Source organism: Oncorhynchus tshawytscha, linkage group LG13 (genome assembly GCF_018296145.1).
Source record: "Oncorhynchus tshawytscha isolate Ot180627B linkage group LG13, Otsh_v2.0, whole genome shotgun sequence".
In the NCBI taxonomy this organism is placed as follows: Eukaryota; Metazoa; Chordata; class Actinopteri; order Salmoniformes; family Salmonidae; genus Oncorhynchus; species Oncorhynchus tshawytscha.
This window is the reverse complement of record NC_056441.1, coordinates 60940700-60965837: the sequence shown is the minus strand read 5'-3', so window position 1 is coordinate 60965837 and position 25138 is coordinate 60940700. Positions and strand designations below refer to the sequence as shown.

The 25138-nt window shown below is 43.8% G+C and overlaps 2 protein-coding genes and 4 non-coding genes across 6 annotated transcripts; 5 read left to right on the top strand and 1 right to left on the bottom strand.

Moving 5' to 3' along the window:
* Positions 1-1842: 1842 nt before the first annotated feature.
* On the bottom strand, positions 1843-10747 carry LOC112265427 (integrator complex subunit 4). Its single transcript, XM_042296090.1, has 18 exons — positions 10729-10747; positions 9927-9975; positions 9781-9841; positions 8785-8917; positions 8497-8597; positions 6843-6935; positions 6662-6733; positions 5001-5175; positions 4624-4826; positions 4308-4450; positions 4058-4173; positions 3865-3998; positions 3623-3780; positions 3438-3542; positions 2602-2733; positions 2467-2526; positions 2146-2203; positions 1843-1978 (listed from the first exon to the last, which is right to left on the bottom strand). The coding sequence occupies exons 4-15, from the start codon at positions 8804-8806 to the stop codon at positions 2727-2729; spliced, it is 1329 nt and encodes a 442-aa protein (XP_042152024.1). The 5' UTR covers positions 8807-8917; positions 9781-9841; positions 9927-9975; positions 10729-10747; the 3' UTR covers positions 1843-1978; positions 2146-2203; positions 2467-2526; positions 2602-2726.
* A 1903-nt stretch (positions 10748-12650) lies between these two features.
* On the top strand, positions 12651-19227 carry LOC112265428 (40S ribosomal protein S3). The gene is made up of 7 exons (XM_024442712.2): positions 12651-12797; positions 13293-13423; positions 16052-16145; positions 16809-16903; positions 17510-17697; positions 18222-18425; positions 19153-19227. Exons 1-6 carry the CDS (start codon positions 12768-12770, stop codon positions 18419-18421), a joined length of 738 nt encoding a protein of 245 aa, XP_024298480.1. The 5' UTR covers positions 12651-12767; the 3' UTR covers positions 18422-18425; positions 19153-19227.
* LOC112266227 lies at positions 16458-16605 on the top strand. The gene has a single exon (XR_002955880.1). It is a non-coding gene; the product is annotated as a small nucleolar RNA SNORD15 (small nucleolar RNA).
* LOC112266228 lies at positions 17182-17328 on the top strand. Its single transcript, XR_002955881.1, has one exon. It is a non-coding gene; the product is annotated as a small nucleolar RNA SNORD15 (small nucleolar RNA).
* Positions 17915-18062, top strand: LOC112266229. Its single transcript, XR_002955882.1, has one exon. It is a non-coding gene; the product is annotated as a small nucleolar RNA SNORD15 (small nucleolar RNA).
* On the top strand, positions 18718-18864 carry LOC112266226. Its single transcript, XR_002955879.1, has one exon. It is a non-coding gene; the product is annotated as a small nucleolar RNA SNORD15 (small nucleolar RNA).
* Positions 19228-25138: the final 5911 nt, after the last annotated feature.

Below are 25138 nucleotides of genomic sequence, written 5' to 3'. Positions count from 1 at the left end.
TTACCTCAATTACTTCGACACCAGTGCCCCCGCACATTGACTCTGTACCTGTACCTCCTGTATATAGCCCCGCTATTGTTATTTGCTGTTGCTCTTTAATTATTTGTTATTCTCATCTCTTACTTTTTCTTTGGGGGAGGGGGATTTTCAAAAAACTGCATTGTTGGTTAAGGGCTTGTAAGCATTTCACTGTAAGGTGTAACCTGTTGTATTCGGCGCATGTGACAATTGTTTTTATTTGATTTAACTTTCAAAATACAGAAATCATCCCCGCAGCAAAATATGATACAAATTGCATCATAAGGGAATGATTTATGTATTTGGAAATGTTACGTATCTTGAAAAAATGTTTTGCTTGTCAGCAATCAAGTTGAGACTATGTCAACAATGGATTAATGAAACAAAAACAAAATGATAGTTTTCGGGTGGAATTTGTCTTTTAAAGTCAGCTGCAATGTTGAACACGCTCTCTTTAAAAAGGTCCCTTCCTCAACTGTGGACTTTGTGTGACAGAGGAGTAGAACTGAGGGTGCTGCAGACTGTGAAGGCCATCACAGAATACAACAACCTGGTTGGCCAGGGAGCCAAGGTGGGTGGCGTCTTCCACTCTACCTGCTGATGAAATCATACCACATACCATCTGGTTTCATTTATTGTCATTCAAAAAAAGTTTGTCCTTAACTATAGCAACTAGGAATAGCAACACATAGATCAGACAGGTGACCTCAGTGATACTCTGGCTTAGTCTCGTGCGGAATTCCAAATGGCACCCTATTCCCTTTACAGTAGCCAAAAGTAGTGCACTATATATGGAATAGGGACCTATTTGGGACGCATTTTCATTCTAGTTGAGAATAAAGGCCAGTCAGCTAGTCAGCCAGCCACTAACAAATATATTGTTTTGTAAAAATGAACACAGTAAGGAAGCACCAGCTTTGAGGTCTGCACCAATGGCTGAGGAGAAGCAGGTCAGGGGTGGGAGAGGGAGAAGACAACAGACAAGATAGAAAAGACTAGAGGAAGAGGATAGGGAAAGGGAGATGGATGTTTAAAGAGGTGTGTTTGGTGTCAGCGGCGGGCAGGTTTGGGCATGATGAAGACCTTGACAGGTTTGCTGAAGGGAATGGTTCCCTCAGTGGCACCCTCTGCTGGCTGGAGGCCTTCAATGCTGCTGTCGCTCCACACTGTCTTAGAGACAAGATGAGCTGTAGGCCAGCAGCAGCCTCACTTCGATCTGATACGCCTTTGAGAGAAAGACCGAGAGAAAGGGGCCGGGGTAAATTTCTGTCCTTACCGGTCCATGCGGAGTGAGACAGGTAAAATGCGTGTGGGTGTGCCCCCATTAGTCCATGTGCTGTGAGACAGTGTGTGTCCTCACCAGTCCATGCGCAGTGAGACAAGTAGACCTGTGTGATGAGGCGGTGGCGGTGTGGTCCAGGACTCCTGAAGTCTCCAGGTTTAGGCTGAATCACATGAGACTGGCCATCTGGCTACAGTGTGTGTGTGTGTGTATGTGTGTGTATGTGTGTGTGTGTAAAAGACAAAGCAAACTATTACAACTGGGACCAACACTTCATCCATGAGCAGGATAGAGGAGGTTATATACCGCTAGGGTCCTGAACAAAGGCTCCATTCTGATTCTCTACCATTCACCCAGAATTGTGCATGTACATTGGATTGGTGCAAGCATGGCTGGAGGGAGTTAACACCATATTCCAGTTAATTCCTTTTAAATCCATGAGGGTGAGTGTATGAGTGCACATTTTAGGAGAAGTTTGGAGAATCGGAACGCAGCCAAGGGTTGTGTACCAGAGACCTTATATAACAGGTTGTGTACCTGTACTTTGTGTTGTGGGGGTCTTGTACGTGCTCCAGTGTAGCGTCGATGTCTAGCGCCACCACCAGGCCAGAGGTGAAACACAGCGGGTTGTCAGACTCTCCTGTCGGCTCAAATGATGGTCGCTGATGCACGCTGGACCTGCCAACCAATACAAACCACACCTGGGTCAAATACCTGTGTGTGTATGTATGTGTTCTGTGTACCTGTTTAGGAAATTGAAGGTTTAAGAAGCCACTCTGTCTCAGTGTGGTCCGAAGAATCTTGACCAGTTTTCCAGGCTTGCAGGCCGACAGCCTGGGACTCACACCCAACAGCTTCCCCACAAAACATTCCTGGAGGTGGGGCAGCTCCACCACAAACAGCCTAGAGGCAAACAGGCATAGAGGTTAGGATTCATCAGAATACCAAAAGAAAAGGGTGTGCTTTCTGCAAGGTCAATGTTGCCACCATGTGGCGATAAATTAAGACAACAATTCAGTTGCCCAATTAATTACAAATGCATCAGTTTCTGCTTCTTTTCTAGGACAAATATTCTGTCTTTTTTGTTTTCAACGATATCAAACGTTTATGAAATAAAATAGATTAAATGATTGGTAGATGAAATGATTAAAAAAGAGATAATATACCTCTGAAAGGATTCCACCTCCTGAAGGAACTTCTCACAGACATTGATGAGAGGTTCAACTCTGCAGAGATGAGAGGGGTTGAGCTGCTTGACAGTTATAGACATGGACGGTGGAGGTGTTTGTGTGTGTACTAACCCTCGCCTAGTACGGGCAGTCAGAACTCGCTGTAAGGCCTTAGCCTGTAGTCTGACATGGTGTATGGTGGCCACCTGTCTGTTCTCCAGACCATTATATAAGGAACACCAGTTTATACGTCTCCTTCAGCATCTACAAACACACACACACACACACAACATGACATTATATACACAAAGCTCTGCATATCACATTACTGTCTGAGATTAACGCCACCGGCTGAAGACACATACACACTGAGTGTACAAAACACTTGCTCTTTCCTTGACAGACTGACCAGGTGACCCTTGTTGATGTCACTTGTTAAATCCACTTCAATCAGTGTAGATGAAGGGGAGGAGACAGGTTAAAGAAGGATTGTTAAGCCTTGAGACAATTGAGATATGGATTGTGTATGTGTGCCTTTCAGAGGGTGAATGGGGAAGACAAAAGATGTGTCTTTAAACGGGGTATGGTAGTAAGTGCCAGGTTCACCGGTTTGTGTGTGTCAAGAACGGCAAGGCTGCTGGGCTTTTCACACTCAACAGTTTCCCGTGTGTATCTAGAATGGTTCACCACCCAAAGGACATCCAGCCAACTTGACAACTGTGGGACGCATTGGAGTCAACATGGGCCAACATCCCTGTGGAACGCTTTCGACACCTTGTAGAGTCCATGCCCAATGAATTGAGGCTGTTCTGAGGGCAAAAGGGGGTGCAACTCAATATTAGGAAGGTGTTCCTAATGCTTTGTACACTCAGTGTATGTGCTCCTCTTCCCACTGGAGACCGGGGTTCAATCCCCCTTCAACCCATATCGCCCACTGCCTGTATCCCTTCCATTTCAAATCTGTCTACCCAGAGAGACACCTTGGTGAGCAGTAGTTGGCAGCGGAGGTAGGTGGCAAAAAGTCAGCAGCCCCTGCCAGCTCTGTCTGTAGCTCCCCCAGTCTCTGTAGATCTCTGAGACACACACACACAAAATAGTCACTTCAAAATGTGTTTTTAATGATTTGATAGTATGTGTGTGTGTGTATATGTACCTGATAGTAAAGTTTAGCAGGTCCTGAGCCCCGGGGTCCTGTAGGTTTTGTATGGTGCTAACTCTGCTCAGACTCTGTTGGAGGAACAGCTGAGCAGACTCCACACTCCTGGAACCTTCTATACCACTCCCACCTGGGGCCTGCTTCCTCCCTGGTAACTACACACACACATACATTACAACACAGTGGGTCTCAGCATGGGTCTACTGTCTGAAAGGGGTGTGTGTGTGTGTGTGTCTTACCCTGAGAGGAGGTACTAGGTGAGAGAGGCTGTCCCGTAGGTAGGTGTAATGTCTAAAGGTGTGGTCTGAGAACAGAGCTGTCATGGTGGGACAAGACTGAGCTGCGTTGAACACCAGCACCAACACTGCAATATCTGTTACGCTAGGTCAGGACCACACAATAGGTATAGGGGTGTGTGTGTGTGTAGGATACAGGCAGGGCCGTCCATGTCTGGTTCAGGGGTGTGGAAGTAAGGGTGAGTACTGAGCAGCTCTGGAACCAGCGGTAATACCAGGGTAGGATGACGACAACCTAGAAACTTTAGACACCTAGAGAGATTGAGAGGGGGAGAGATGAAGAGGAAGATAGCAATGAAGATAAAGAGACAGAAAGAGAGAGTGTTGACTTGTAAAAGCTTTTTATTGAATCACTTGCAAATTGACACACACACACACAGGCTTACTTCCAGACAGAGTTGCGGTCAGTGGGGTACTTGGTGAGATTTTTCAGCAGCTCCAGCAGAGCCAGTTGTATACACTCTTTAGTCGACACATTGGTGAAACACAGCAACTCATGTAGCGCCTCTCTGATGTCACGAGACGAGTCCTACACAGGTTACACATTTCAATTGTTTATTATTATCCATAAAAAATAAATAAAAAAATTATCATTTAGAAATGTTCTTCTTTCACCTTGTAAGTGTGAAAAGTATGTGTGTGCGCATGTGAGAATCTGCGTGTGTGTGTATGTCTCCATATCTGTGTTGGTGTGTGTATTACCTCTAGTACAGCTAGTACAGTATCGAGCTGGTCTTCTCTAAGGGTGTTAATAGAGATCTGTCTGAGGATGTGGATGGACTGCAGCCTGACCGCCTCAATCTCATCGTTAAACATGTCAACCAGGAAGTCCAGGCACATCTCAGCAAAGCTGGCAGATGATTGGGCGAGAGCAGAGAAGGCATCCACAGCAGCAATACGCACCTCTACAGATAAAAAACACACAGGCACATTATCATTTACACACACACAACACTCTCTCTCCCTCTAACAGCCTTTACATGGGAGAAAATTAAATAAACATCACACCAACACACAGAGGCATCCCCCAAACACAAACACTGACACACACACACCCTTGCCGATACACACGCACTTACCGTACATTTCGTCCTCCAGTCCGTGTACAAAGGCTCCGCAGGCCCCGGAGGCGATCAGGTTGACAGCGGAGGTGTCCACCTTCTCCTTGGGAGCATCATCAGCCCATTTCCTCCCCGAGGAGAACTCACCAGACGCATAGAGCTCCTTGGCCCGCTCATGAGCAGTACATTTCCTCTGAAATATAGATAACACACACGTACATATATATTATAAACGCAGCAAAAAAAGAAACATCCTCTCACTGTCAACTGCATTTATTTTCAGAAAACATATTTGTATGAACATAACAAGATTCAACAACTGTGACATAAACTGAACAAGTTCCACAGACATGTGACTAACAGAAATGTAATAATGTGTCCCTGAACCCGTGGGGGGGGGAGGGGGTCAAAATCAAAAGTAACAGTCAGTATCTGGTGTGGCCACCAGCTGCATTAAGGGAACTATACAGTCACCTCTCATGGCAGACCTTGTGGATCTGCTACCATATGTTTGGGTTTTCTGTTTAACAAAAATACTGAGTGGAGGGGGAGCCAGGCCATTTAGGATCTTGAATACAAGACATGCGTCGGTGTATTGCACAAGATTTTCCCAACTCAGAGCTCTAGCCCAACTAGCCCAACTAGTCAAGCAGTATGTTAAGTGGGAGAGTATCATAGATTTGAAGTACAGTTTTGCTACCTCTGTAGTCAAACAATTACGTATAAATCGGAAATTAGCTAGGTTGAATTTGGTTATCTGAATGACCTTTTTCACATGCTTTTTAAAAGAGGTTGGAATCAAGTATGATGCCAAGGTACTTAAAATCAGATACCACCTGGAGCTTCTCCCCTGACACATGGACATCTGGCTCAGTAGCATCTGTTGCCCTCTTTGTAAAGAACATGCAAACAGTTTTTTTCACATTGAGATGCAAACATGAGTCACTGAGCCACTTTGTAACCTGGACCATTACAGTAGTGAGTTCTTGTGCAGCTGTATCATCTGCATACATTTGAACTTCAGACCCAGTACAGACAGAAGGCAGATCATTAATGTACAGGCTGAACAGGAGGGGCCCCAGTATTGACCCTGGGGCACGCCCACATCATAGCTAAGAGTGGGCGACAGCTCATTGCCCACTCTGACACACTGAGTTCTGCCTTCAAGGTATGATTTCATCCATCTCAAGGCATCGGGGGAAAAGTTGAACTTGGACAATTTTGAGATGAGAATCTCATGGTTAACAGTATCAAAAGCCTTCCTTAGGTCCAGAAACACAGCCCCAACAACGCCCCCTTTGTCCATCTTGGACTTCACATTTGGTGGATAGATTATCTTGGCAAAGGAGAAATGCTTTAACAGGTATGTAAACAAACTTGTGCACATTTCTTTTGAGAAATAAGCTTTGTGCATATATATGGAAAAGTTCTGGGATCTTATATGTCAGCTCATGAAACATTGAACGGACTGTTTATTTTTTTGTTCAGTGTAGATGACAATATGTATAGATTACATACAGTATATACTGTATTACATTACATCTAGATTACAAAGAGCTCCTTGGCCTTCTTGTGAGCCGTATATTTCCTCTGAAATATACGTTATTAGAAATAAATGACAAATAAAATGCTGTATGCTTCCTCTGAAGAGACATTTTACACACACACACTGTACGTACCCTGAGGTCTGACATCAGTTTCTTGTCCAGAGTCTGCTCAAGGAATTGAGGACTGACTTGCAACATGTTACTCTGAGGAAGAGAGGAGAGGGATGAGAGGAGTGGGAGGAAAGGAGAGCCATGACTATCTGAAAAGTAAGATGTGAAAGAATGGTTTGTGTGTGTGTGTGTGTACACTCACCAGTGTTTTGGCGGCCTGCACCCTGACTACCCAGGATCCATCAGAGACCACGTGACTGATCTTCCCAAACGAGTCGTCGACCAGGCGGACTTGCTCATTGGACGACGGGATAGGCAGATGACACCTTTAGTCACCATCGCACAGCTGTATTCATCAGTGAGTTTGTGTTCAGTGTGTAGTGTTGGGCTTGTCTGACATTGCAGCCAACATTTCAGGCGACTGCTGACTGACTGATCTACAAATTGACTTACATCACAAATAAGCACTCATTATTATTTGTAGATCAGCCTGTCAGTCACAATTTACCCACAATGCATCATGGATTTGGTGCTCTTATCTACTTTGTGCATAACACAAGTAATTTTCCCAGCAATTGTTTACAGACAGATTATTTCACTGTATCACAATTCCAGTGGGTCAGAAGTTTACATACACTAAGTTGACTGTGCCTTTAAACAGCCTGGACAATTCTAGAGCATTATGTCATGGCTTTAGATGCTTCTGATAGGCTAATTTACATAATTTGAGCCAATTGGAGGTGTACCTGTGGATGTATTTCAAGGCCTACCTTCAAACTCAGTGCCTCTATGCTTGACATAATGGGAAAAGCTTTCTGTCTCCTAGAGATGAACGTACTTTGGTGCAAAAAGTGCGAATCAATCCCAGAACAACAGCAAAGGACCTTGTGAAGATGCTGGAGGATACCGGTACAATAGTATCTATATCCACAGTAAAACAAGTCCTATATCAACATAACCTGAAAGGCCACTCAGCAAGGAAGAAGCCACTGCTCCAAAACCACCATAAAAAAACGGTTTGCAACTGCATACAAGGACAAAGACTGTACTTTTTGAGCAATGTCTTTTGGTCTGATGAAACAAAAATAGAACTGTTTGGCCATAATGACCATTGTTATGTTTGGAGGAAAAAGGGGGAGGCTTGCAAGCCGAAGAACACCATCCCAACCGTGAAGCACGGGGGTGGCAGCATCATGTTGTGGGGGTGCTTTGCTGCAGGAGGGACTGGTGCACTTCACAACATAGATGGCATCATGAGGAAGCAAAATTGTGTGGATATATTGAAGCAACATCTCAAGACATCAGTCAGGAAGTTAAAGCTTGGTTGCAAATGGGTCTTCCAAGTGGACAATGACCCCAAGCATACTTCCAAAGTTGTGGCAAAATGGCTTGCCCTATAGAACATTTGTGGGCAGACCTGAAAAAGTGTGTGCGAGCAAGGAGGCCTACAAACCTGACTCAGTTACACCAGCTCGGTCAGCAGGAATGGGCCAAAATTCACCCGAGTTATTGTGGGAAGCTTGTGGAAGGCTACCCGAAAACATTTGACCCAAGTTAAACAATTTAAAGGCAATGCTACCAAATACTAATTGAGTGTATGTAAACTTCTGACCCACTGGTAATGTGATGAAAGAAATAGAAGCTGAAATAAATCACTCTCTACTATTATTCAGACATTTCACATTCTTAAAATACAGCGGTAATACTAACTGACCTAAAACAGGGAATTTTTTACTGGGTTTAAATGTAAGGAATTGTGACAAACTGAGTTTAAATGTATTTGGCTAAGGTGTATATAAACTTCCGACTTCAACTGTATGTATATTGGGACATAACAGGAGCAAGTGAGGTCATACCATGGCTTTGATGGCCGCTGTGCGCACCCTTGGGTCCTGGTTGGAAAAGTAGTCACTGATGACGCTCTGTGCATCTCTCACACACACTCCGCCAGACACCCCTGGAAGGGAGAGTGGAAAATAGTCACTGATAACACACTACTTGTGCACATCCCACACACATCTCTCACAGACATGGTGATGTGATGAGGGGACTAGTCTGGTTAAATTAAGTATAAACATGTAATGTAGTGAATATTTTTTGTTGTTGACTCAACTACCCTGGTTAACGCAAATAAATATACACACCTGAAGCACCGCCCCCAATCATAGCTGGAACCAATACCTGTCCGTCTTTATTTAGGGGCGTGTCCACATCGCCCAGGCAACTCAGGAGTTGCAGGCATTTATTCCTCACGCTGAAATATGTGTCTGACAGGTGCTGAGAGAGAGGAGGATGAGCAAGAGGGATGAGAGAGATCGATGAGCAAGAGGGATGAGCAAGGGGGATGAGCGAGAGAGGCGGATGAGTGAGAGAGGGATGAAAAAGAGGTATGAGAGAGATTCAGGAGCAAGAGACAGGAGCAAGGTGAGGGAAAGAAGGGATGGAAGAAGGAGAGGCAGAAAGGATAAAAGTAGGAGGGGAGAAAGGAGGGACCATGGAAGGAGGGGAGAGGATAGCTGCTCTTGGCAACGCGGGCCTATTTCCATACACTAGCGTTGCTTTCAATTGTATTGGGTTGCACAAAAACAGTTTGCGGGAAGCCAGAAGTTAAATACAATTCCATTTCTACTTACTGTGCCAGTGGGCAGGAAGGTTGGTCATTATGACAGGGGGAATTTGACAAAATATCTAAAAGATTGTATTACTAAACAGACTTTCCAAACGTGGGTCTGTTGAAGACCCACTTCTAATCTGCATTTCTCATGTCAAAATAAAAGTCCCCCACAAGTTATTCCTTTTTTGTCCACATATGGCGCATGTGCAGGACTTTTATTTTGACATAAGGTAAGCAGAGAGTATGCTGGCACAGTACGTTGACATTATATTTGATTGAACTTCTGTCTTTCCGCTGACTGTTTTTGTGCATCCCAATACAACTGAAAGCAACGCTAGTGTATGTAAATACACCCACATTGCTAAGAGCAGCTAGGGATAGGAGGGCTGCTTTACTTTGTAATAGTGTCCCAGGAGGAAGAGAAGGGAGAGAGATGAAGGATAGATAGAAAGAGAAGAGAAAGGACGGAAGGAGAAGATGGAGGGATGGAAGGAGAGATGAAAGGATTAAAGCCAAGACACCATACCTTGTAGTAGTGTTCCAGCAGTATGCGTACCACCCCTTCCACACTCTCTGCCTCCACGGAGCTGCGGGCAAAGTGCAGCAGGTACTACAAGGCATCAGTGGGGTTGGGGGCCTTACACAGGTCAATGTGCAGCGCTGCAGACTTACTTGGTTTGGTCAGACGGAGCTTCTTGGCTGGAGCCTCCTCTTGGGGAAGCTGTTGATCAACAGAGACAATAGATTACCTTTTCTTTTTCATTTTGTGATATGAGATGATACGGATCTGGATAGATAAACGGCATATCTAAAGCTGTAGGGATCGAACTATAGCTAGGATCTAGACAAAGCTAGCCCAGATCGATTTGTGCTCTTCCCCACTATATTGCTGTCCTTTGCATGATCATAACAGAAACAGACTGGCACTCAGGCTAGAACAAGATTGCAATTGCAAATGAGCACCTCCTCCCAGCTGCCCACTGCACTGAGGCTAGGTAACACGGTCACCACCGATAAATCCATGATTATCGAAAACTTCAATAAGCATTTCTCAACGGCTGGCCATGCCTTCCGCCCGGCTACTCCAACCTCGGCCAACAGCTCCTCCCCCCCGGCAGCTCCTCGCCCAAGCCTCTCCAAGTTCTCCTTTACCCAAATCCAGATAGCAGATGTTCTGAAAGAGCTGCAAAACCTGGACCCGTACAAATCAGCTGGGCTTGACAATCTGGACCCCCTATTTCTGAAACTATCCGCCGCCATTGTCGCAACCCCTATTACCAGCCTGTTCAACCTCTCTTTCATATCGTCTGAGATCCCCAAGGATTGAAAGCTGCCGCAGTCATCCCCTCTTCAAAGGGGGAGACACCCTGGACCCAAACTGTTACAGACCTATATCCATCCTGCCCTGCCTATCTAAGGTCTTCGAAAGCCAAGTCAACAAACAGGTCACTGACCATCTCGAATCCCACCGTACCTTCTCCGCTGTGCAATCTGGCTTCCGAGCCGGTCACGGGTGCACCTCAGCCACACTCAAGGTACTAAACGATATCATAACCGCCATCGATAAAAGACAGTACTGTGCAGCCGTCTTCATCGACCTTGCCAAGGCTTTCGACTCTGTCAGACTCAGTAGCCTCGGTTTTCGGATGACTGCCTTGCCTGGTTCACCAATTACTTTGCAGACAGAGTTCAGTGTGTCAAATCGGAGGGCATGCTGTCCGGTCCTCTGGCAGTCTCTATGGGGGTACCACAGGGTTCAATTCTCGGGCCGACTCTTTTCTCTGTGTATATCAATGATGTTGCTCTTGCTGCGGGTGATTCCCTGATCCACCTCTACGCAGACGACACCATTCTATATACTTTCGGCCCGTCATTGGACACTGTGCTATCTAACCTCCAAACAAGCTTCAATGCCATACAACACTCCTTCCGTGGCCTCCAACTGCTCTTAAACGCTAGTAAAACCAAATGCATGCTTTTCAACCGATCGCTGCCTGCACCCGCATGCCCGACTAGCATCACCACCCTGGATGGTTCCGACCTTGAATATGTGGACATCTATAAGTACCTAGGTGTCTGGCTAGACTGCTAACTCTCCTTCCAGACTCATATCAAACATCTCCAATCAAAAATCAAATCAAGAGTCGGCTTTCTATTCCGCAACAAAGCCTCCTTCACTCACGCCGCCAAGCTTACCCTAGTAAAACTGACTATCCTACCAATCCTCGACTTCTACTCAGCAAACTGGATGCAGTATATCACAGTGCCATCCATTTTGTCACTAAAGCACCTTATACCACCCACCACTGCGACTTGTATGCTCTAGTCGGCTGGCCCTCGCTACATATTCGTCGCCAGACCCACTGGCTCCAGGTCATCTACAAGTCCATGCTAGGTAAAGCTCCGCCTTATCTCAGTTCACTGGTCACGATGGCAACACCCATCCGTAGCACGCGCTCCAGCAGGTGTATCTCACTGATCATCCCTAAAGCCAACACCTCATTTGGCCGCCTTTCGTTCCAGTACTCTGCTGCCTGTGACTGGAACGAATTGCAAAAATCGCTGAAGTTGGAGACTTTTATCTCCCTCACCAACTTCAAACATCAGCTATCTGAGCAGCTAACCGATCGCTGCAGCTGTACAGTCTATTGGTAAATAACCCACCCATTTTCACCTACCTCATCCCCATACTGTTTTTATTTACTTTTCTGCTCTTTTGCACACCAATATCTCTACCTGTACATGACCATCTGATCATTTATCACTCCGGTGTTAATCTGCAAAATTGTAACTATTCGTCTACCTCCTCATGCCTTTTGCACACATTGTATATAGACTCCCCCTTTGTTTTCTACTGTGTTATTGACTTGTTAATTTGTTTATTCCATGTGTAACTCTGTGTTGTCTGCTCACACTGCTATGCTTTATCTTGGCCAGGTCGCAGTTGTAAATGAGAACTTGTTCTCAACTAGCCTACCTGGTTAAATAAAGGTGAAATAAAATAAAAATAAATAAAAATTGTACACCAGCCAGCATAACTAGCTACCACTGGCCATTTGCTCAGATCCCTGTGACCCAGCTTTTCTATGAGGCCAATACAATATCTATATCTAGCTAAAGTTAATAAACGAGGATGCATGATGTTATCAACAACTCGGTGTTGTTATTGTTAACTAGCTACGAAACACTCAGGCGCAGTCTAACGTTAGCTAGCTGGCTTGCTATTATTGAAAGAACAACGTTGGTTAAAGGTGAATGTTTCGTTTTTTTCCGTAATCATGGTCTACCAACTTGGACAACTTCTGATAATTGTTCGTAAACTCGCTTTTTGAGATGTGCTGCCATTTCCAACGAAGTTAACGTTCGTTGTTTAGCTAACGGTAGCTACTAGTATTATTTTTTTTGAAAGCTCCTAACACATCGTCATCAAGTGTCGACGGAATACGCAATTCTTGGTATAAATATACTTCCGGTTCCTTAACAAATTCTTTCCTGTCAGGGGCCTCCAGTAAGATGGCTGTGCAAATCTCAAAGAAGAGGAAGGTCAGTTCACATTTCGTCTCAAAATGCTCTTTATAGCGGATGCATTTGTAGCAAATTCGGATGCCATGTGTTAGCAGTATGAATACGGAGTTGGTTGTAGTATTGCTCGGCGTCCTGGTCCCCTAGACTAAAGAGGATTACCACAGATGCTAGCTACGGGTACAGGAATCCTCACTCCGCTAGTGAACGTGTCACGGGTTGCCCTTTATACCGTGCTAGCGAGTAAGCATAACCAGAAAATCACCATTAAATCATAATTCAAATAATTTAGTTGCAACTCTGATTGTTGAAGTGATGTCTAGATTAGTGGTCAGTGTCTAGTTGGCTAATGTTAAAGTCACACAGGTGGCAGGATACTTTATTTTAACTTTGGCGCTAACGTTACAGTTCGCCAGCTCTGTAACTTGTTGGCCAATGATGCTACCTGATGCACGCTCACTAGTGGCTATGTGATTACAAGCATGTTCCCTACAACTTGGTGTTATCCTTCGTTAGTTTGTCGCGGACGGAATCTTCAAAGCCGAGCTGAACGAGTTCCTGACGCGCGAGCTTGCGGAGGATGGGTATTCCGGTGTGGAGGTGCGTGTGACCCCGACCAGGACCGAGATCATAATCCTGGCCACAAGGTAACGTTACTGGTATGTTGGTAGCTAATGGTGTTATTCAGGCTTTAAAATATTTATTGTTGGTAGTAGAATTAATTTGTGTAAGGGGTGGGATTGGGCGGTATCCAGATTTTTATACCATGCCATGCCGAGATATACTGTATTACCGGTAGTGCACACAAGGGGGCAATTTTTTCCCCAAACGCAAGCCGAAAGTATGTCCCATAATGATTACAAAATGCTAACAAGTACTAAGGAATGCAGGTGCTAAAATAGAACTTGGTTGTATTTCCAAATCAAATTGTCGCATGCGCCTAATACAACAACCTTACAGTGAAATGCTTACATATGAGCCAACAATTCAGTAATAAAAAATATGGATAAGAAGTAAAAGTAAGAGGTAATTAAAGAGCACCAGTAAAATAACAATAGCGGGACAATATACAGGGGGTACCGGTACAGAGTCAATGTGAGGTGGCACATTGACGATAACAACAGTAGCAGCGGTGTGGGGGGCAATGCAAATAGTATGGGTAGCCATTTGATTAGGTGTTCAGGAGTCTTATGGATTGGAGATAGAAGCTCTGACACACTGGTATAGAGGTCCTGGATGGCAGGAAGCTTGGCCCCAGTGATGTACTGGGCTGTTCACACTTCCCTCTGTAGTGCCCTGCGGACGGAGTCCGAGCTGTTGTCATACCAGGCAGTGATGCAACAAAATATTGAGAAACTTTTGTTATTGACCAAATACTTATTTTCCACCATAATTTGCAAATAAATTCATTAAAAATCCTACAATGTGATTTTCTGGATTTTTTTTCTCCCTCATTTTGTCTGTCAGAGTTGAAGTGTACCTATGATAAATTACAGGCCTCGTCTTTTTAAGTGGGAGAACTTGCACAATTGGTGGCTGACTAAATACTTTTTTGCCCCACTGTATATTGCATCATTTGTGGATCTGTTGGGGTGGTATGCAAATTGGAGTAGGTCTAGGGTTTCTGGGATAATGGTGTTAATGTGAGCCATGACCTGCCTTTCAAAGCACTTCATGGTTACAGACGTGAGTGCTACGGGTCGGTAGTCATTTAGGCAGGTTACCTCAGTGTTCTTGGGCACAGGCACTATGGTGGTTTGCTTAAAACATGGTGGTATTAGACTCGGACAGGGAGAGGTTGAAAGTGTCAGTGAAGACACTTGCTAGTTGGTCAGCGCATGCTCGCAGTACAGGTCCTGGTAATCTGTCTGGCCTTGTGAATGTTGACCATATAGACACACCCCATGTCTTTTAATAAAATCAACTATCTACTGAGCTTGTCTGATGCTTTAAGCATGCTGTTTGATTAAATAATTAAGAACCCTGTTCCCGACCATCCTCCTGCTGCCGGCCCCGCAGATTCTGCCATTATGCTCCTGAAGTTGCCGGTAATAGGTCGGCAACCATTTCCATTTTGAATATGAGTTATGATTTTTGTGGAACAGTTTCATTTATTTTATTATGGTCTTTCTCTCAAAATCATTATCATTTGGTTAATCAAAGTTCTATCTAATTGAAATCTAAAAGTAACTTATTGCCAACTATGTTAAAAAGTAGCCTACATAAAGGAATTAAATAAAAACATTACAGAATCCTGGCAGAAAATATCCTATAAATCACATTGGCTATTCATGGCATTTCTGAAAGAACTTGAACCATTGTATCGACTGTGTTCACCAGAAGGTGCTAGTGGACAGACACCACTGTAGGCTATTTGTGAAAGGAATAAGAAGTAATCCAGTCGAAACATCATAAAATACCAGATCAGAGCTTTACATTTTCCCTTTCATGACGAGTGGTTATCAAAAGGGGGAGACCTGTAAATATTTTTCTAATGCATTGAGAATGACAATAGTTCCTCAATGGATTCGAAAACAGATTTAGTTTTGAGGTGAAGAACATTACTTGGAGAAGCTCCGCAGCTCATTAGTGGTGGTGAGTATTTCGGATTGTCTTAACTATCAGACATTCGCAGATGGTCACATTTATGGCCTGCATTTAGGCACAGGTCAGGTAGCCTGGGCCTACTTCTATGTGTAATCATGTGTGCGTCCTTACTCGACATTGACAGTAGCGCTTCAAACAATACAATAAATTGACAACTTGTGAATGAAATAAATCATGTTTCTCACAAGTGTAGCATGTTTTGTGAGCTCTGCAAACAACGTGTCAACTCCCATAATGAGAACGATAAACGACTAATAATAATTGAATGCATTAACTTAAATCACCATAACCAAACATTCTGGAGTGAGATGTTTCTTATGCATCTTAGCCACACTCCCCTTCTTGGACAGTGGTATTTTAGTCCACGGAGACATGTGCAAATCAGACTGTCTCGTGTGCAACTGCTCAACACACAAAATCTTGTTTAGGTGGCGAGTTAGAGATATGGTGGGTTAGGGTTGGTGAAAGTGGTCTGCTTTAGAAAGGGCCATTTTGCCAAAGTGTTTTCATCATAATGAGAACACTGGCACCATCAAACTCATCTGCGTTTACTAACTCAAACATGTTTAGATATTAAAAACCTGTTAAATACGGCTGGAGCTTTCAGAAAGACAAAATACACTGATTGCATACAAAGCACATTTAGAAATGGATTATTGTTGTTTCAGGACCCAGAATGTTCTGGGAGAGAAGGGCCGTCGCATCCGGGAGCTGACCGCTGTTGTTCAGAAGAGGTTTGGCTTCCCCGAGGGCAACGTGGAGGTAAACAAACACTACTGACATGCATCCACCGGACACACTACAGCTGCTTATGTGTAAACATTAGACATACTCCCTAACCCCAACATCAAGGAGCTGACAACTGTGGTTCAGAAGAGGTTTGGCTTCTGGGGGACAGAGGAATATGATTGTGAAGTTTAAATTTAAACAAGTGTGAATTCCACATTGGGGATGATTTTAAATGTGTTAATCAACTTACAACAACCAACCTCAAGTGTGTGTCTGAAGGTAGTCTATGACTGGAGAAGCTCTAGCTTTGCCTTTGCACCAGACTGTTAACCAGGAACCACTTTCCTTCAGTGATGATACGATGACGAGTCGGAATGGACACGGTTTGTCTCTGCGGTCACTGGGTCAGGGACACGTTCTGTGTCTCTGGGTTCAGTTCCCCAGAGCAGCGTGTCTCTTCAGTTGAAGACATCGAGGCATTTGTCTGAGAAGGACTCAATCCAGTATAGGAAATGTGTGGATTCAGATGTTTTCTTGTTAGGTAGTCAGGTGGCTAGTTGGGTAAGAAGAAGGTAGTCAGCGACGTATGAAGTAGTCGGCGTTCTAGATACTATTTCCACAACAATTCTAAGAACGTGAATCGTGAGGCTACACTTCTCTTCTGTGGTGGTTAACCTCCCCACTCTCTCCCTCTAGCTGTATGCTGAGAAGGTTGCAACACGTGGTCTGTGTGCCATTGCTCAGGCTGAGTCCCTGCGCTACAAGTTGCTAGGAGGACTGGCTGTACGTAGGTAAGACGAACCCTGGCCTGTGAGCTCTAACATGTTGCACCTAGACACTGCTTCATGGTCAGTTATGCATTAACCTGTAATGGAGCAGGTTTCACTCTGTAATGGTACAGGTTAGGATTTGGGAAGGTAAGCAGGTTCTATATCTATTATCTTAGGCAGCCCCTGGTTAGCTTAGCATGCTAACATGAGTGTCTCTAGGAATCCATTGAGCAGAACATACCCCTGCTGTTACAGTCCACTTTCTTGAACTTTCTCATGATATGAAGTAGAATGTCTCCCTTCGGTGATGATACGATGACGAGTCGGAATGGGACATTCAGTCTCTGCGGTCACTGGGTCAGGGACACGTTCTGTGTCTCTGGGTTCAGTTCCCCAGAGCAGCGTGTCTCTTCAGTTGAAGACATCGAGGCATTTGTCTGAGAAGGGCCAGCAAAATTGCTCACATGTTAGATGTGCTCTCATAGTTGCCATGAGTATTAAAACTATTTTCTTTCTCACTTACACCCCCCTCCCCTTCATCCTCTCTCGCCCACCCCCACCCGCTGTCTTTTCTCCACCTTCACCATCCCTCTTTCCATCCCTTTCCTCCTTCTATCCCTCTTCCAGGGCTTGCTATGGTGTGCTGAGGTTCATCATGGAGAGTGGCTCTAAGGGTTGTGAAGTGGTAGTTTCTGGGAAGCTGAGGGGTCAGAGGGCCAAGTCAATGAAATTTGTTGATGGCCTGATGATCCACAGTGGAGACCCAGTCAACTACTATGTAGACACTGCTGTACGCCACGTCCTGCTCCGACAGGGTGAGTACCAAATCGACCCCTAGACACTACTACCCTATCCCTAAACAGCGAGTCCCAAGTCAACCCCTATACCCCACCTCTAGACAATACTACTAATGGTTAGACGGTGAATACCAAATCAACCCCTATACCCTACCCCTAGATTATTCTGCTCTGTCAAGGTGAGTCATCAACAGTATAATTTTTGGCGTGTTGCTTATGAAGATGAAATGTTTTCCTTCGATGATGATACGATGACGAGTCGGAATGGACACGGTTTGTCTCTGCGGTCACTGGGTCAGGGACACGTTCTGTTTCTCTGGGTTCAGTTCCCCAGAGCAGCGTGTCTTTTCAATTGAAGACATCGAGGCATTTGTCTGAGAGGGGCCAGGAATTACTTAAGTTTAGTTATATTATGATCAACCTCTTTCTTGCTACTCTACACACAGGCTAACCCTTATACTCTATTCTACATGCTTCATGGTTCTGCGTAACTGTTGGGTAGAAGGCACTGATGTGTTCATGTATGTGTTTTTGTCTGTCAGGTGTGCTGGGCATCAAGGTGAAAATCATGTTACCATGGGACCCCAGTGGTAAGATCGGCCCCAAGAAGCCTCTGCCAGACCATGTGAGCATTGTGGAGCCCAAAGACGAGACTATCCCCTCCACCCCTGTGTCAGAGCAGAAGGGGGCCAAGCCAGAAGCCCCAGCAGCCATGCCACCGACTCCTGTACCCACCGCATAGACAGGTACTATACACTAACCCAGCCACCGTATAGTAGAAATGTACTGTAAATCAGTCAACTGGTTTTGCCTCAGGACCCAAATTTAACCAGTGACTCAAAATTTGCATTGTTGGGGAACACCACAAATGAAATCTGGGAGATTATTTTAAAATCTAGATTGATGAAGTATTAATTGTGGAGAAGGATTGTGGTAGTGAAAGGACTCCCCATGATTGTCTCGTTTTAAAATGCACCCTCAAAGCGTCCATCTCAGGGTGGGATACAGTTTGTTTACTTTAGTTTAGTTTATGCTTCCCTTCTGTGATGATACGATGACGAGTCTGAATGGGACACAACCTGTCTGGGGTCACTGGGTCAGGGTCACGTTCTGTGTCTCTGGGTTCAGTTCCCCAGAACAGCGTGTCTCTTCAGTTGAAGACATCGAGGCATTTGTCTGAGAAGGGCTTCCTGAATCTGAATGATCAAATATGTGCGTCTCAAATGGCACCACATTCCCTTAATTTTGCACTACTTTTGACCAGGACCCATAGGGCTCCGTTCAAAAGCAGTACAGTGTATTTGGAATGGGGTGCCATTTGAGTCAGACAATACACTGGTGGCGGAATTGACACAGGATGTTTCTGTTGCGCATTTAGCTAAGCTACTGTATGTTGTGTATAATTCACAAACTGATTCTGGTAGGGTTAGGGATGGTGTCCTAATGTCGGATATTCTGTCTTTTCTTCTCCAGGTGTCAACCATTTGTTCAGATGAAAGCAGGACCCTGCATTTTCTTTCTGTACAAAAATAAAGCCTGGAAAATACACCTTGTCTGTCAACTTTCTGTTCCATCTAGAAGAAAAAGAAACGCATTAAGACGAGGTGCTGGCTAGCGGAGTAAACTTGAAAGTAAAAGAGAGCTGCACACTCTAGGAGCTCAGATGCAAAAATGTAATTACCAATGTTTCGACAGCCAAGCTGTCTTCATCAGGGTATAATCACAAACACTGCCGGATGACTCATATAGTGTCAAAAGACACAAGTGTCTGTAATCAAGGCCAAGAGTGGCCTAATATTGGTTAATAATCAAATATTAAAATGTCATACAAAGAACAGCATACAAACAACAAATGGATAGCATACGATCAAGTTGACTACATAAGCTTGCAAACAATTACAATGGCAAAGTCACAATCACAAGAATGGCTTCAGATCAGTCTACATTGAGACCGAAGGGAGCAAGGGTCTTTAAATTAAAGATCCAGGCAGCCTCTCATTTTAACAATAAATTATCAAGGTCACCCCCTCTCCTAGGGAGGGTGACATGTTCGATGCCAGTATAACGCAGAGACGAAACCGAGTGGCCTGCCTCCAAGAAGTGGGGCAACTGGATAAGTAAAGTTTTTACACCTAATGGTGCTACGATGCTCTGAGATACGTACTTTTAATTTGCGCTTTGTTTTACCTATATAATTTTTACCACAAGAACAAGTTATAAGATAAATAACTGCCTTAGTGGAGCACGTAATAACACCTTTTATAAGTGCCATTGCATTGAGTACAGCCATTACATTTGTAATTTCCATCCAGTAGGGGCGCAATTAGACGACGACCAGGAATATCTTGGGGTGGTAAATCAGTTTACCAATTGGTCTCTGAGATTTCTGCCCCGTGAGAATACGACCAAGGGAAGGTCCGAAAACACATTACCGAGACGATCATTGGATTTTAGGATGTGCCAATGTTTGAACAATTCCCTTAATTTGTTCAGAGCACTTTGAATAGCAGGTAGTTAGAACGCAAGAATGCGTCTTTTTGCGAGACTGACCTTGAAAAAGGTCATGTTTTGTTTAGAATTTTCTCAATGGCAATATTAATCTGATCATTCTTGTAGCCCCTCTCCTTGAACTTTCTTTGCGTCTCAGCCAAATTTCTGTCAAATTATCAAGGGAAGTGGGTGACAACGACCAGCCCTCAACAAACTGTTACGATCAGTAGGCTTCCTGTAAAGATCAGTGTATAGAACATTATCTTCACACAAGATCAGAAAATCAACCAAACTGATTTGACGTGTATCAGATTGCATAGTAAATCTCAGATGCTCAGAACAAGAGTTAAGAAAAGCATGGAACTCCTGGAGCTGTTTTGCATCACCCCTCCATAGAACAAAAATATCATCAATGTACCGTTTCCACATAATGATGTGAGGCAAGAAAACATTTTGGAGAGGATTGAAAATAGGCTGTTTCTCCATGTAACCCACATACAAATTAGCATAGTTAGGAGCCATGGGGATCCCATAGCAGTACCTTTCGTCTGAATAAAGAAATCATGTAGAAACATGAAATAGTTATGCGCGAGTACTATTTCAGCCAATGTTATAATGCAGGCACTGGAAGGTAGTTCATTAGGGTCACGTTGCAGAAGAAAATGTTCCATAGCTTCAATACCGCCCTCGTGTGGAATATTTATGTATAAAGACATCAAAAGTAACTAACAAGGTATTCTCAGGGAAAGGATCAAGAGATTCAATGACAGCGATCATACTGCTGGTGTCCTTTACAAAGGAGGGGAGCTGTTCTGCGAGTGGTCTAATAAAAAAGTAAACAAAAGTAGATAGAGGGGCCGTTACTGCATCAATGCCCGCTACAATAGGGCGCCCTGGAGGTTGTGTAACATTCTTGTGTAGTTTCGGCAAAGTATAGAAAGTGGCAATTTTAGGGTGTTGAATAGCCAAAAAAAGCATGTTCTTTTTTGGTTATCTGAACAGAACTTAAATACCCATCTAGGACAGTAAAGATAGTATTCTGAAATTGGGAAGTGGGGTCACTTCTGAGTTTCTTCTAAAAGGTGTTGTCAAGCAGCTGTCTATGACACTCATGTACATAAACTGTCCTATCCATGAGTACAACCGACCCACCCTTATCAGCGGGACCAATAAGGACTGACGTATCGAATTGTAAATCAAGCAAAGCTTGTTTTTCATTCTTAGGTAAATTATGGAAAGATTTGTATCCCTGTTTATTCTTAAGGAGATGTCCAACATCATTTTCCACAAGTCTGCAATATGTCTCGATAGTGATTGCGATTGGCTGGAGGTATAAATGAACTTGCTTATTAAAGGAGTCGGAGTATGTGCAGGAGAGCAACCTACTGGTTCAATAAAAGTGTCAGAATTAGGGGAGCTAAAGTATTCCCTTAAATGGATGTTTCTAAAAAAAACCTTAAACATGTCTACCTTAATATCAAAATCGTTGCGCTGGGTTGTAAAGGCACAAAAGATAACCCTTTATTAAGCAGAGAGACATGGGCAGGGCTCAATATCTTGCTTGATAAATGAAAGACACTCAGTCCCGTGGGTTCTGGGACCATGTGAACGGTCTCCTCTGCCTCTAATAGTTCAGGAAGTTGGAACTTCCTGTTCCAACCATGCTAATTAATTAATTAAATAATTGTTTGGTTTATGGCACTTTTACAGTTGTGAATGGTAAGTAGCAAGGAGTCTGGGTAGGTAGCCAGGTAAGGAAATGCCACCTCAGTAACTACTTAATACATTTTTAATAATCCCTTAGTTTTTGTTTTTGGAGAATAATATACCTTATAAAAACAGAACTTTGTCAGTACCAACAAAGAACCGAGAACGCAATTGTTTAATAAACCTGGCTTGTTTTAGCCCATGGTCATGTTCTAAAACGTCTTGTCGATGTCATGGAAAATCATTACCTGATGTGTTATAGAATAACAGAACCCTCTTCTGGTAATGAACCCCGATATCAAAGACTATACTGTCCTTTCCCCACCCGTGTTTGGGTTATTTACTTGTTACTAGTAGCTTATTTTATACTGAACCAAAAATGAATGCAACAATTTAAGATTTTTGAATTCCAGTTCATATGAGAATGTTAATTTAAATACATTTTATTAGGTCCTTGTCTATGATTTTCACATGACTGGGAATATGTATGCATCTGTTGGGCAAACACCTTTAATAAATGGGCCTCGGGATCTTGTCACGGTATTTCTGTGCATTCAAATTGCCATCGATAAAATGCAATTGTATTTGTTGTCCGTCGCTTAAGCCTGCCCGTACGTAAGCCTGCCGCCACCATGGGGCTCTGTTCACAACGTTGACATCAGCTAAACTTGCCCACATGATGGTAATCATGTGGTAAGGCCAGTTGTTCATACTGCCACATTTTCTGAAACAGGTTTTAAGGTAGAGAAATGAACATCGCATTCTCTGGCAATAGCTCTGGTGGACATTCCTGCAGTCGGCATGCCAATTGTGCGCTCCCTGAAATTGAGACATTTTGGCATTGTGTTGCGACACCTGCACATTATGGAGGCCCTGTTTTGTCCCCGGCATGAGGTGCACATGTGTAATTATGCTATTTAATCAGCTTCTTGATATGCCACACCGGTCAGCTAGATGGATTATTTTGGCAAAGGAGAAATGCTTACTAACAGGGATGTAAACAATACATTTATGTTCACAATTTGAGAGACAAGCTTCTGAAACATTTCTCAGGTCTTTTATTGCAGCTTATGAAACATGGGACCCAAACATTACATTTTACACTGAACAAAAATATAAATGCACTTTCCCTGAACTGAGCACCGTTGGGACAGCAAAATTGTCCTTCAGTACAAACCTGTCACAGATACCCACCTGGGGCCATGCCTGGACAGGCCGAAACCATAGAAATAGTGACACCTGAAACTCGACGTGACCACGCCCATAGAAACACCTCAGTGCCACTGAGGTAGTCAATTACCGGGCTATGGCCCATGACATGACCGGGCAGAGGAATGTTTGCCCTTCTCAAATTGAACAGGATTCTGCACTGCCCGACCCTACATCATTACCCCACGTGCTTGATGTCGCTTTTAAACTGACTTCGCCATCGGCTTTTGCTGGTGTATGGTACTGATGGTTTGTATAATTGTGGCTAGATGGAGTACAGCTTCATCTCGTCAAGTAGGGGGCTAACTGTAGCACTAGCTAATCCTTTCCTTAACGTAATTCTCCTAACCTGCTACGGTTATTCTCACTTGCATGCTGTTGTGTTTATTTGAAATAATTAATTGAATGTTTATTTGTGCTTCATTGTGTAGTGAAAGTACACAATTGGTGAAGTGGGGCTTGATCTTACTCTATTCGTAACAGGTCCTAACCCTTTACCAAACAGTTTCTAACCCAAGCTGTTCCTATCCTAACCCTAACACTCTCTATCCCTCCTTGTCTCTGACCTATCCTAATCTTAGCAGTCTCCCTGTCCCCAGAGTTGTAGTGCATTTGGGGGGGTTTCTCGCATTCTTCTCTGCAGATCCTCTCCAGCTCTGTCAGGTTGGATTGGGAGCGTTTGCTGCACAGCGATTTTCAGGTCTCACTGGAGATGTTCGATCAGGTTCAAGTCCGGGATCTGGGGTGGCCGCTCAAGGACATTCAGAGACTTGTCCCGAAGCCACTATTGTGTTGTCTTGGCTGTGTGCTTAGGGTTATTGTCATGTTAGAAGGTCAACCTTGGGCCCGGTCTGGGGTCTGAGCGCTCTGGAGCAGGTTTTCATCAAGGATCTCTCTATTTTGCTCTGTTCATCTTTCCTTGATCCTGACTAGTCTCCCAGTCCCTGCTGCTGAAAAACATCCCCACAGCATGATGCTGCCACCATAGTGCCAAGTTTCCTCCAAATGTGATGCTTGGCATTCAGGCCAAAGAATTCAATCTTGTTTTATTCAGACCAGAGAATCTTGTTTCTCATGGTCTGAAAGTCTTTAGGTTTCCATTTCGGTAAACTCCAAGAGGGCTGTCATGTAACTTTGACTGAGGAGTGGTTTTTTTGCCTGTCTCAACTGGCCACTCTAAATCCAATAAAATGGCCTTGATTAGGAATAAGTACATTTAATACATTTTTGAATAAGACTATAACTTCATGTGGGGAAAGTCAACGGGTCTGAATACTTTCTGAATGCACACAATAAGAAATGTAAATAGTGCTACTGCTTTTGATTAAATACAGGTCATGTATTACAATGAAACACTGAATGAATGCATAATAATCTGCTGAAGGTCATTTTGAGGACTGCATATTTTAATTGTTTTAGCAATGTTTCTTCGCTTCTGAATTTGTCTCAATGAATGACTGGTGTTGTATTACATAGACAGGCTATTTCATTTGCTTAAAGTCCTGTCACTTCTTGGCAGAAAGATATGCACTGTCAAATGAAGCACAAAGCTCAATCTATTCACATCCACTAGTCCTGACATCATTCTATGACAAACAAGGTTTATATTAAATAGAAGAGAACAGGAGAGACTGCCAGATCCTTAATGTAGCCATATTATACAGCCAAACAATTAAAGAACTCCCCCTCTCTGTGAAGGGCCCTGCCATTATGTAATAATTGTATAACCCCTTCATGAATGTTGCAGTATCTTTCATAATTAACTTCATAACACAATACCTGACGAAGATCCTTGCAGTATCTTTCATAATTAACTTCATAACACAATACCTGACGAAGATCCTTGCAGGATCTAAAAGTTATTTGTGAATAAAGGTACCTGGTGGAGCTCATGTGTGCTGGCTCCATTTATTTAATGCCACATTAACACAACATCAAGCAGGGCTCCCAAGTGGCACAGTGGTCTAAGGCACTGCATCCCAGTGCTAGAGGTGTCACTACAGACCCTGGTTTGATTCCAGGCTGTATCACAACCGGCCGTGATTGTGAGTCC

Coding starts and splice junctions, on each gene's coding strand:
- LOC112265427 (XM_042296090.1), bottom strand. CDS start 8,806: ATGATTGGGGGCGGTGCTTCAG. Junction 8,598..8,784: donor GATTGGGGGCGGTGCTTCAG/GTGTGTATATTT, acceptor TCTCCCTTCCAG/GGGTGTCTGGCGGAGTGTGT. Junction 3,781..3,864: donor ACCTAGTACCTCCTCTCAGG/GTAAGACACACA, acceptor GTGTGTGTGTAG/TTACCAGGGAGGAAGCAGGC.
- LOC112265428 (XM_024442712.2), top strand. CDS start 12,768: ATGGCTGTGCAAATCTCAAAGAAGAGGAAG. Junction 13,424..16,051: donor ATCATAATCCTGGCCACAAG/GTAACGTTACTG, acceptor TTGTTGTTTCAG/GACCCAGAATGTTCTGGGAG. Junction 16,904..17,509: donor GGAGGACTGGCTGTACGTAG/GTAAGACGAACC, acceptor TCCCTCTTCCAG/GGCTTGCTATGGTGTGCTGA.